This window comes from Rattus rattus, chromosome 8 (genome assembly GCF_011064425.1).
Source record: "Rattus rattus isolate New Zealand chromosome 8, Rrattus_CSIRO_v1, whole genome shotgun sequence".
Lineage (NCBI taxonomy): Eukaryota > Metazoa > Chordata > Mammalia > Rodentia > Muridae > Rattus > Rattus rattus.
The window spans coordinates 98,573,301-98,585,645 of record NC_046161.1 but is presented as its reverse complement, the minus strand read 5'-3'; the positions used below and the strand labels follow the sequence as shown (position 1 = coordinate 98,585,645).

Sequence of the window (12,345 nt, the reverse complement as noted above, 5' to 3'; positions counted from 1 at the left end):
GGGCTGGAAAGATGGCAGCTCCAGGGGGTCTGATACCTTCTAACTTCCTTGGGTACCAGGCCCACATTTGGTGCACATACATGTGTGCAAACACTCGTATGCATAAAATAATTTTTTTAAAAAAAACAATGGAGAGGAATAGAAGAAAATACCCATTGTTGACCTCTGGGCTTCACAAGTTCATGAACAGACAAGTGTACTCACACATACACATCCATTTACATACAAGACATGCATATAGATTTGAGGTTATGCTGAGGGACAAGTCAAGGTGACAAAAGCAACAGTCTAGGAGATTTCTTGGCAGCTGGGCCCGAGTGGGCCTAGGTTCAGGGCTCTGACCCCTGTGGCCTCACCTGCAGAGAGAACAAAGGAAACATTCTTTGATTTACTGGGAATAGCACTGTCCCATGCCTGTGCCCATTCTCAGGGCCTTGGTACTAAAGGACTAGTTAGTCTACTTGGGAAGTAGGGTAGGGCTGGTGCACAGCTTTGTCCCAGAGCTGCCCCCCCCACCTCCGCTCCTCTGTGTGAGGCCCAACTGTGAGCTTCTGTGGCTCTGCTGTACCACCCTCTTCCCTCCCTCATCTCTCTCTTCCTCCAGCCTCTGCCATCCCACCCTCCTTTGTTTCCTTAGGAGCCCAATGTTTGCTTTGAGGACAAGCCAGGGAACCCCAGTCCGCCTGCCATAATCTGGCTGGTAAAATGGAGGGAGGGGCTGTTTAGAAATAGCAAGTGCAGCCTTCCGGCCTGGATAAATGATTTAGGGCCCAGGGATAGCAGATCTGGGCTCTGGGGTAGGGAGGGTGGGGCATTGTTTACCTAGAGGGTCTGTGGAAAAGAGATCTCTGTCCACAGATGGAGATGAGAAAGGGCCTTGGACCCTACTGGATGCATTTCAGTGGTGAGCTTGGGGTTTCTGAGAAGAAAGAGGGAGGACTTAGGTGGGAATGAATGTCAGAGGGAGGCAGAGGGAGGAGGTGTCTAGAGCCAGTCTGGGAGGCCTGAGCAGAGACACATCAGCTTGGGGAGGAGGGACCTAGGGAGCAAGAGGTAGGGGACAGGGAAGATAGATCACATCCCCACCCCGCCCCAGGATACAGAGGGGAGGGTGGCTGCTGCAGTGGTTTCTGGGTCTGAGATAAAGGCCATTAGCTCTGACAGCAGGAAGCTGGTGCTCCAGTGTGACCCCAAAGGTATTCTGAGAGGCCAAGCTCCATGGTATTCAGACCTTGGCCCACAGCAGTCTCAGGCATCCCTACCCTAGCCAGAGTAGCAGAGTGGGGAATATCAGAGCTGACAGAGGGGCGTAGTAAACCCTGCCTCCCAGTATTTCTGTGCAGGGACTGCCTGTGTTCCCAGGCTGAAGCAGAGAGGAACTCCTCCAGAGTTGGGGGAACAGCCAAAGAGCAGAGGATTCCAGAAACTACTACATTCCTCTCCCTTCCCTGGGGCACTATCTTTATCTGAAGACCTTGGTCCCATAGCTATCTTAATTGGGCCCTGTGTAAAGTGGCCTGGCTCCCCCCAACACCCCCTTGTAACTAAGGCCGGATGTCCTGGGTTCCTACAGGTGCTGAGCAGGGCAGAGATGATTGGATCGCTGGTGCATAGCCTTCCTCAAATAAGAAATAAAATATAGCTGGTCCTTGAACGGGCCAGCCTGCTGGGGATGGCTTGTCACTATTGTCCCCATTGTGGGCCCTCTCCCCTCCTGTGCTGACTTCTTTCACGACTCCTTCAGGATCCCTCGCTGCAGGCCTTTGCTCATTTCCCTCACTCTTGCTCATTCCCGATGACAGCCTTAGGGAAGGCAACCATAGCCCAAGGCTGTTAACCTGAGTGAGACTCCTGACACCCGCCTACCTCGTGCCCGCTTTACCTGAGATGAATCTTGTGGGGTGACTCTGTTGTTGCTACATTTTACTGAGTGGTGGGCTGTGGCTTGGAGCTGTGCATACTTAGATAAGGTCACAGTGAGTCACCAAAGGAATCCAATCCCAAACCTACATCAAACTCCACCAGGCTGTTAATTCCCTCAATTAAGGTCCTCCCTGCCCTGACTTTAAAGCTCTGTGTTATAACCTGGGGTCTGTAGGCCTGGGATGAGGGTGAGGTCATCTTGAGGTGGATCCATCTCTCTAGCATCCCTTTCCACAGAGGTCTCAGGGACGCTGCAGAGTTACGGGAAAAGCTGGAGGTCCTGACCAGACAACTGATTTTATGTGTGTGTGTGTGTGTGTGTGTGTGTAGAACAACTTATAGGGTTTGGTTCTCTCCTTCTACCTTGTAGATCCAGGGATCAAATTTAGGTCACCAGGCTTGGCAACAGGAACCTTTGCCCACTGAGCCACCCCACCAGCTCCAAGCAACTCCTTTTAGAAGTGCTTTTCTCGGGAGTGACAGTTTTATTTCTGCACCCACTCCTGGAGAATGTGATGTCTTAATTGACTTTGCTCCTGCAGGAGTACAGCTTTGTCTGAGTGGAGACCCAGGGCCAGGTCTCAGAGAGTAGACGCACGGACACAGGCCCTGCCCCCTCTTCGGACAGCCTCTGTATGGGTTCCAACAACTTCTCTGTGTTCTAAGCTTTTTCCTTTGCCTTTCTCTAACACTCCCACTTTCCCACAGAGAGATGATACGAGAAACAGGGAGTCGCCAAGGGCCTGGCATAAGCAGATCCCAATCAGCCTGGATAGCTGGGTAACCCTGTCATCAAGGGTAAAAACGAGGCTCAAAAGATATGTGGTCCCTGGCCCAGCGCCCCGTGACTCATGTGATTCACCACAAACCTTGCTCAATCTCCACTTCATTTCTTTCCCCTGAAAAGAGAAATAGGGACTTTTCTGACCTCTGATCTCTAGCCTGCCACCTACCTCCCAGGGCCATCTAGACTTACTGGCCAAGCTGCTTGTGCCCAGGGCTGACCCCCTCAAGTCTAGAGGTTCACTGGACTGCAAGGCAGGAAAAATTGGATTTGAATGGGGTTCATTCTGCTCCTCATAGATAAAATAAATGCCTGCTACTTGGGCAGGTCACGGTCTCTTTGAGCAAAGGGAGGGAATTGAGTCTGATGCTCTTGGTGCCTGCCTCCCACAGCTCCTGTATGATAGCCCCAAGGCCCGGCAGGAGGTGGACCACCACTGGCAGGCCTCAGGCGGCCCCCACATTGTGCGCATCCTGGACGTGTATGAGAACATGCATCATGGCAAGCGCTGCCTCCTCATCGTCATGGAATGGTAGGCAGGCCCCCTGCCTTCGAACCCCTTTGCTGTCCTTTTGCCCTGGGGTCACCGCTATCCAAGGAGTTCCTTCTTCAGGTAGTGGCGCTAAGTATCACTCCAACTCTGGAGGAGTAGACGGTCACAGGGCTTGGCTCTATGGAACTGGCTACTAGGGCGTTTCCACAAGGGCAGGAAAAATACTACGACAGCTCTCTCTTTCCTTCCTGGACAGGACTTCCACTCTGCAAGGAGTTGTCAGAAGAAGCTGCCAAGTCCTGAATGTGTGGGCAGGGAGCTTTGGGGAAGAGTGGGATACGCACAGCCCTTTGGCTTTCTCCTTTCTGTCGGATGCTGTCAATGAGTCCTGGGACCGCTGTCACCTTTCTCTACTTTGGGTTTCTGCTGCCAGCTCTGGGGCTCAACCTTAGCCTTCCTCAAACCCTATGCCTCCTGTCTGGGTTCTTTTCATCTACCTTTCAAGTCTATCTTCCCTCTGTAGGTTAGCTAGCTGTTCACATTGGGGGTCCAGTCCTAGCTCTGCCACCACCAGCTGTAGGACTGTGGACACCCGTTAATCCCTCTGCATCCATGTAACCCCCGTGTTAAATGTGGAGGAAGATCCATAAGGAGGCACATGCTTCACCCCGAGCTTGACTCTGCTCCAAGCTCTCCCTGTATATCACACAGTCAATCTTCATGACGAGTTGGAGGTTGGTGTTATTATTCTTCTTTAACAAAAGGTAACCGAGGAAAGGAAGCAGACTGGGGTCATGTAGCCATGTACATGAAGGGTGGATGGAACCCAGGGCGCAGCCCGCACTGAGCACTCAGAGAGCAATGGACTATGAAGATGACAACCGACGTCTCATTATGCATCTGAGGGATACCGTTGGATAGGGTTGGGGGTGTTCAAGGTCTCACAGCCAGGTAGAGCTAGCACCACAGGGAACCTGGAGTTTCTGGGCAAGGATCCAGGCTCACTATCTTTTCTTAGTTCTGAAAGTTCAGATCAACCCACCCGAGCTGACAGCCATCTGCCAGGTTCTCCATGGCACACAGACCCAGGCCTCTGTTCCAGGGCGGAGTGAGTGAGTTGGGGTATACTCATGTCTCCCCCTTTCTGCTTGTCTTGCAGCATGGAGGGTGGTGAGCTGTTCAGCAGGATTCAGGAGCGCGGTGACCAGGCTTTCACTGAGAGAGGTTTGTGTGAACCTTGGGACCAATGGGGAGTTAGGGTGGGAAGGCTACACTGGGGTTGCTAAGACATACTAGCCAAGGCCTGCCCCTTGCTGAGCCTCAAGATTCACTTAAGAGCTAAAAGGAGGGAGACAGAATGTCTCATTCTCTCAACGGGTTTGTTTTTTTGAATCTGTGACATTGAAGATGGACTATCTATGGTCTTGAGACGAGGAACTCAAAAGGCTCTCAGTGCTGACCCACTGTGGAGCAGCACTGATATAAAGCAGTCTAGGCCTGAGGAAAGAACCCTCAGGACATCCTTGGAAGAAATCGGAATGTCTGGATGGGTATCTAGGACGGAAGACCTGGGTTGTAGGACTGCCATCTAGTGTTGACCGGCTAGGCCATGCTCAAGAGAGATTATAGGTGGGTCCCCCTCAGGTCCCATGACTTAGAACTGACATTGTGTCCCCACTCCTCTATCTGTGCCTGCAGAGGCCGCAGAGATAATGCGGGACATTGGCACTGCCATCCAGTTCTTGCACAGCCAGAACATTGCCCACCGAGATGTCAAGGTGAGTTGCCCAAACTCAGCCTTGGGGACAAGGAAGGAGCTACTCAGTTGCAGCCTTTGCTGCCCCCCCAGCACTCGCTGAATTGAGGCTAATTTCCTTGCCTCAGCTTCTCAGCTCAAACTGCTCTTCTCTCCTCCCATGGCACAACACACTCATTCTGCTCTCGCCAGATGGACGTCCTTGTTTTCTTCAAACACTGGGCACTCCCAATAGTAATGACAGTAACTGCCTATTTCCAGCCAGTGGGCCCCGACAAGCATCTCTTAATCCTCACCTGGCTTTGTGGGATAGGGGCCATTTACCCATTTCATAGACAAGCAAACTAAGGCTCTCAGAGAAATTAATTGTCTTGCCTTAGGCTGTGAAGTTGCTGCTTTGGGTTTCCTTCATTTGTTCACTTGATCAATGAGAAGATTTATGACCATCTATCTACGTGCCAGGCCTTAGAGAGGGACTGCCTTGTAGCATCAGGTCTTCTGGGAAGTTAGAGATATAATTTAAACACATTTGGCCGCCAACCAACAGCATTTAAATAGAACAAAGCCATTCAATGGCTATTTGAGGAAGGAATGAACCCAGGTGGTCCCAGGGCTGGGCCTCCTTGCCTTCTCGGTGCATGAATCTGAAAGACAGGAAGCAAACTGCTCCAAAATTTCTTTCCTGGGAAAACTGAGGTCTCCTAGGCAGCCCTATGTACATATAACTACATGCATGCACACAGAAGCATTTGTGTGCACGCCACTGTTAGCACAGAATCTGTTTGTTCCTCCTCGCCTTTATGCACAAGGTTTATTTCCTCCTAAGCCCAGCCCTAGGAAAGCTGAGAGACTAGCTGTCATGTCTCTCTGGTTAGCCCAGGCAGTTACCCTTAGATTCAGGCTACACCCTCAGCCAAAGCAGACCCACCTTCTTTTTTTTTTTTTTTTTTTTTTGGGTTTTTTTTTTTTCGGGGCTGGGGATCGAACCCAGGGCCTTGCGCTTCCTAGGCAAGCGCTCTACCTCTGAGCTAAATCCCCAACCCCCCAGACCCACCTTCTAAATCCTTGCTTTATTTTAGCCCCCGAGTTCTCTTCTTCCTGGGGAAGAAAAGCTTTCTTCGAGCAGAGTATGCCAAACTGCTCCTCTGTTTATTCCAATCCAAGGTCAGATCGTCTCAAACAGAGCCTACCAAACAGCTCCCACTGCATCCAAACGGGAGCACCACTCTTCCACCCAAGTTTTGCTTGGGCACCATCCTTTCTGCTCTTTGGCATGGACCTAGAGCCTACCTGTTCACTAAAAGCCAGCTTTCGGAGCTGCCTCTTCCCTGGAACCCTGCTGGCTGTCCCCATCTGCCAGCCCCATCTGTGCTTTGCAGCAAGGAAGATTCCTTCTGTGTAGCTCCTGGGGTCTGAGTTGGGGGCACGTGCTTCCTTGAGCAATCTCAGGTGGGCCTGGCCTGCTGTCTTTGTGGGCTTCCTTCTGGGCTTGGTGACACTGGCTCACGAGCTGTCTGCTCTCTACCCCAGCGTTGCCTTTCTGGCATTTCATGGTATTCACACCAACTCAGGAACAGAAGTTTCTGCCTAGGGTCTTTCTATGGTACCTGGTCACTCACGGTCTGGGCTGAGCACCTGCTTTGCTTTTCTCTCTGCAACTGAAGGTGTCAGTTCCGTGTTGTTAGTGACTGAAGCCCAGAGCTTTACATAAAACAGAGCTGGCTCATCATGTACTGGGATGGAGGCAGGGAATCTGGAAGAGGGGGCTCCGTCCACTCCCGGTACCTTCCTTCTTACTAATGCTTCCTTTCTCCTGGATGCAGCCTGAAAACCTACTCTATACATCCAAGGAGAAGGATGCTGTACTTAAACTCACTGATTTTGGCTTTGCCAAGGAAACCACCCAAAATGCCCTCCAGACACCCTGTTACACTCCCTATTATGTGGGTGAGTCTTATGCCTGTGGCTTGTACCCCCGTCGCTGTGTACTGCTGTAGTATGGAGTAGCCAGTGGGCTGTGGAAACCAAAGAGTTAAAGCCTTGGTGAGGAGGGAGGAGGGAGCGCTCTTGTCTGCATGGAGGCGGGTGACGTGGGGGGGGCCGGAGGCTGCAAAAATATTCTTCCAAACTTCAGCTTCTGCTTTTGAAAATAGATCCAGGAAAATTCTGGCTGTGGCCTGTGAGCTGAATGACGTCACAGCAGCTCTAAATATATACGTGATAAAAGGCCGCCATCAGCTCGGGGGACGGAGCCCAACCTTGGTTGTTTTTCTCCGGTTTTCATCTTCATATTCAGAAAGTGGGCAGGCTGTTTCTCCTACATTAGAGGGATACAGGGTACTAGTAAACTGCCTTGTGGGAAAGGGTCCCTTGAGCCAGGAATTAGGTGGGGGTAAGGGGTATCCACACACTTATACCCTGGCAGCCTCCAATACTGCCTAAGGCCCCTGTAACAAGTGCCCCTTCCTTGAGAGCTGGGCAATGACAGAAGCTCTTTTCTCTTTTGGGAGGGCCACTAAGGGGTGCAAAGGAAGCTCCAGAAACGGCCCCTGTTTATCTGAGTGTACTCTGCAGTACATGATAAGTCTGGTCTGCTGACCTCACTGCACTGATGGGAAGACTGAGGCCGATGGGTGGGTATCCAAGCTGCCTGGGAACACAGAATCCTGTGATCTAGGCTGTGCGTTCAGGGAGATGAGAGACACAACACAACACAGCTGGCAGACTGAGCTCCTCTTGTCAATGGCGAGGCCTCTCCAAACTTGGGGCTGGCCTTCTCCCTTCCTCTCTCTTACCAAGTTGAGACTGGCAGAGGGGCCGAAGCAACTGGGGTGGGGGGAGTGTCTGAATGCAGCTTTTTTTTTTTTTCCTGGTAGCTGTCTCTCCTCCCCCTACTTCACACACATGCTGCCTTTCCAGTAGGTGCCAGACACCAGTCTGCTCTGCCCTACCTCCCAGTCTGGGTACCTGTTCCTCACCCTACCCGGGCTTAAGACTCCTTCCTAGTCCCCAAGACCCTTGGGGCTGAGAGATCTTCTATGCCCTCTGCTCTGGTAGCTCCTGAGGTCCTGGGTCCAGAGAAGTATGACAAGTCGTGTGATATGTGGTCCCTGGGGGTCATCATGTACATCCTGTGAGTACCCCCCCCCACCCCCCACCCCTGCCTCAACCCTCTGCCTCTACCTTTCTATTTGCTATTTCAGCTTCTCAGTCTCTGGGTCCCTAGGGAGGGATTTTTTTTTTTTTATGTGTCATTCCTTGGCCAGGTTGTCTTTTGTTTCTTGTGTTGTGAGAAACAGTCCTTGAAACTGCCTGCAGGCTTCCTCATGTCAAGGCTGTTGGCAGTGTGCAGGAGTCCACAGGGCTCGTATTATCGCTGTGGTGTCTGGCTGCCTGTCTCCCTAGGGAAAGGGAGAGAATGGGTCTGTCTGACCCTTGTGTGCCCAACTCTTGTACCAAATGACCTCTTCTCTTTCTCAGTTTGTGTGGATTCCCACCCTTTTACTCCAACACGGGCCAGGCCATCTCTCCAGGAATGAAGAGAAGGATTCGCTTGGGCCAGTATGGCTTCCCTAAACCTGAATGGGCAGACGTCTCTGAGGATGGTGAGTAAACTTCTCTACCCAACCTGGCCCCTTCAACCTTCATTTTGGCAGATATCCTGTTTTTGTTGTTGTGTTTTATGAAATGGTGGTGTGAGGGGGTGCCTTGGCAGACCCTACCAAGGCAACTCCCTGAACAATCAAGTCACATGACAGACCTCATGCAAAAGAGAGTTTATTTGGGACCTGGAGAAGGATAGAGGCAGAGGACAGGGGACAGAGAAGGACAAAAAGAGAGAGGAGAGAGAGGAAGGAAGAAAGAGGGGAAGAGGCCAGCTGGGACACATGGGGAAGGGGTAGGGGTGAGAGGAAAGAGGGAAAGAGAGAAGCCAGACAGAATGAGGCTCATACCTGGCAGGTAGCTGTTGCTAGGTAAATGTTGGATGGAGCCTAGAGGAAATGCTGACACCTTTGGCTGTCAAACTGACTTGTGTTCAAATTCTAGCTTGGTGAACCTAGACAAGTCATCTGAACCTTTCAAGGACTCAGTTTCTATATCTGTCAAGTGGGCTCAATATTTGTCTCCCCAGCCAGGAGGCAGCTCCAAAGAGTTCTAGCGCAGCCAAGGTACACAAAGAAACCATGCCTTGAAAAACATGAAAAACAAACAAACAAACAAACAAAACAACAACAATAATATTGACTTCCCAGGACCCCTTCCATATTTTCCCTCCCAAGTAACACAAATGATTCTGCCTTCTATTGTCTATTGTTGCTTAACAAATTGTCCTGAGCACTTAGTGACCTTGAACGAGAAACAGTTGTTAGCTCTCCATTTCTGATCACGAAGAATGTAGGTGCATGTATAGCCTTGTCTGACAGAGCTTGTGACTCACGTTAAGGAGGAGGAGGGGGGTGAGGGACTGCAACTCACTGCTCTCTCTTTTCTGGGTCCCCTAGCCAAGCAGCTAATCCGCCTGCTCCTGAAGACAGATCCCACCGAGAGGCTGACCATCATGCAGTTTATGAACCACCCTTGGATCAATGTGAGCACGGTCTTGACCTGGAGTAGGGCTGGCGGGATGGAAGGGGATAGCCCTGGAGGCAGGCCTTCTACAGTGATGTCTGGTAACACCCCACCTGTGGTCTGGCTTTGCCACTGTCCCCTTCATGCTCCCTCACCTCTCTGAGCTACCGTTTTCCCCACTTGAGAATGGGAGCAGGGTATGTGGCAGATGTAGCCTATGTTGTACCACACAGCTCTAGGCAGTAATCCATGGGCTTGCCGTTCCTTCTAGCAATCGATGGAGGTCCCACAGACCCCACTCCATACAGCCCGAGTGCTGGAGGAAGACAAAGACCACTGGGATGACGTCAAGGTGGGTAGATTTTTGTCTCAGTCTCTGTACATTCCAGGATGGCATCTCCTTAGAATCTAGAGTTTAGTTCTTCCCCTGTGCCTGGAGGATGTCAGTGACTGCCCCAGTGATCCAGCCATGGGATACCACTGAGCACTGGGCTACTGCACTTTCCCATTTAGGATGATGCTCATGGGTCACTCTTTAGTGAGGGGACTTTAGGCTAGGGACGTGATGAAAGGATTTGGGGCCCAAGCATTGGTCGTAAACTCTCTTATGACCAATAGGCATTTGAGATAGGAACAGCACGGTTTTAGACATTGTAAGGATCAGGCAGGTCCCTATGAGTTAGCATCATAGGGCACTAGGGTTTCAAGCTTCAGACTCTTGGAAGTCCAGGGAAATGTCACTGTCTTCAGACCTCGAGGTTCTATACAAATGCCACTAGTTCAGTTCTCTGTCCAAGTAGAACCTTGCCTTTGTGCCCAGGGCCAAGGACGTAACGGGTTCTGGAGTCACACACACTGTTCCTCCTGTTAACGCTATTATGGAGGGGCTTCCCAGGCATGGAAGTGATTTTTTTTGTTTTTTTGTTTTTTTCGGAGCTGGGGACCGAACCCAGGGCCTTTCGTTTGCTAGGCAAGCACTCTACCACTGAGCTAAATCCCCAACCCCGGAAGTGATGGTTTTTAAGGTCAGTCTATACCAACCTCTTCTTTTTCCCATGCTAATGCTATGCAGGAAGAGATGACCAGTGCCCTGGCCACGATGAGGGTAGACTACGACCAGGTGAAGATCAAGGACCTGAAGACCTCTAACAACCGACTCCTCAACAAGCGGAGGAAAAAGCAGGGGGGCAGCTCCTCAGCCTCACCGGGATGCAACAACCAGTAACTCGTGGTGCCTTGGAGGAGTCAGACTGACAGACTCTAATGTCCTGAGGCTCTGGCCAGGAGGGGCTGGAGTCATTCTTAAAACAAAAGGAGAATTTTGTTGTCTTATGTGTCACATTGAACTTGAGGATAAAGAGCTTGGCCCAAGAGTCTCAGGCTCTAGAAAGCTGTGGGTCCTCAGGGATGGGAGCTCTCTGCTACAGCTGAGGCAACTTTGTACACTGGCTCGACTGAGGCCACAGCTCTGTTCTGCCTTAGGACATAGCCTTACTTCTAGGCCACTGGGAGTTGTGGTGGATCTACCCTTTTTCTATAAAGGATGTATCCTGCTGTGTGGGCAGATGGGTCTGGCCTTGAGGAAAGTATTGGGCCATTGGTTGCTATGGTGACCAGAGGCCATGTTGCTGTCTGAGAATACTGAACAAAGGCAGAAGGAGGGACAGTCAAGGGTCTACCTTCTTGGGGAGGTTTGTCTCTCTCACAGTGGCTGTCCCTCCCCAGGCTCACTCCTCTATGGTCTGCCAGAGGCTGCAGAGTCCTGCTTGCTTATTGTCCTGGATGGTCCAGCCCTGGCTTACTATAGCATGAGCCCATGTAACACTCAGAGAGTCACTAGGGTCCCTGGCGCCAGGCATCCTGTCATTACCCCCTGATCTAAAAGGTAACTTCTCATCTCAACTGGAGAACTTCCCTGTGACAAAAGCTCCCATCTCTTCCTACTCACCAGATCTCAGGTAGGAAAGCCTGTCTCTGTGGCTAGCACTGGCTACCTTTGGGTTTACTTTTGTGAAAGGGAGTTGGCTCCCTGTGACCCAGGACCTTTTCCTGTACTCTGGATCAGACCTGGGTGGTGAAGAGCTGCTGAGCCACGCTTACAAGGGGTCTGGTCCTGGCTGTAGCCTGAGTGGAGCAGAGAGGGTTTTCCTTGGCGGAGCCCAGACTTAGCCAGCTCTGCCCTGTCCTGCGCAGGGTAACATCCAGGTGCTGAGTGGTTGATTGGTGACCTAACAAGTGCCTGGCACCCAGTCTCCTTCCTAGATGATCCTAGATCCTGGCCTTTCTCACTGGCTGGGAAACCTTAGATCTTGTCAGCCACAACAGTGCTGCTGGGTTTTATATGCAGATATTAATAAACACATTTTTAACGTTTTTTCAATGATTCCTGGATTTCTCTTTGTCTACCCAGTTGGACAAAAGTGCTCAAAGGGCAGCTCCACACCCCTACCGGTGACTTTAGCCTGCCTGGAGAGGGTGCCTCTGGCCTGGTAAACACGCCAGGCAGACTCCAGCACCCCTGTCTCATTCATTGTAGAAAGGTCAGAAGGACCGAGGGATGGATAGCCGCCCCATGCCTCCAGCTCTGTGCCGCCCCTGTGCGCTGGACGTGTGACACCCACCCCCGGCCCTGTGCGTGCCAGCGTCTGCCCACAGTGGCCACCCCCAGCTGCGTGCCAGCCTGCTGAAGGGCGGGCAGAGTGCCTGCTGCAGCACGGAGCTATTTTCAGAAGCTGCCAGGTTTCATTTGGCAGTGAGAATATCGGGGAGGGGAGGGGGGTATGCTGGAAGACGATTCACTACCCCAGCAAGAGAGCACCC

The 12,345-nt window shown here is 51.6% G+C and overlaps 1 protein-coding gene across 3 annotated transcripts in view; it reads left to right on the top strand.

The window, feature by feature from the left end:
• The window catches only part of Mapkapk3 (MAPK activated protein kinase 3), a 33,097-nt gene extending 21,189 nt beyond the window's left edge, over positions 1 to 11,908 (top strand). For all 3 annotated transcript variants that reach the window (XM_032910513.1, XM_032910515.1, XM_032910514.1), the window contains exons 3-11: positions 3,100 to 3,239; positions 4,360 to 4,424; positions 4,899 to 4,978; positions 6,780 to 6,903; positions 8,014 to 8,089; positions 8,437 to 8,561; positions 9,459 to 9,544; positions 9,797 to 9,877; positions 10,598 to 11,908. In XM_032910513.1, coding sequence (XP_032766404.1) covers positions 3,100 to 3,239; positions 4,360 to 4,424; positions 4,899 to 4,978; positions 6,780 to 6,903; positions 8,014 to 8,089; positions 8,437 to 8,561; positions 9,459 to 9,544; positions 9,797 to 9,877; positions 10,598 to 10,750 — 930 coding nt within the window. In that variant the 3' untranslated portion in view covers positions 10,751 to 11,908. The remainder of the gene's footprint in view (positions 1 to 3,099; positions 3,240 to 4,359; positions 4,425 to 4,898; positions 4,979 to 6,779; positions 6,904 to 8,013; positions 8,090 to 8,436; positions 8,562 to 9,458; positions 9,545 to 9,796; positions 9,878 to 10,597) is intronic.
• The last annotated feature ends 437 nt before the right edge of the window (positions 11,909 to 12,345 follow it).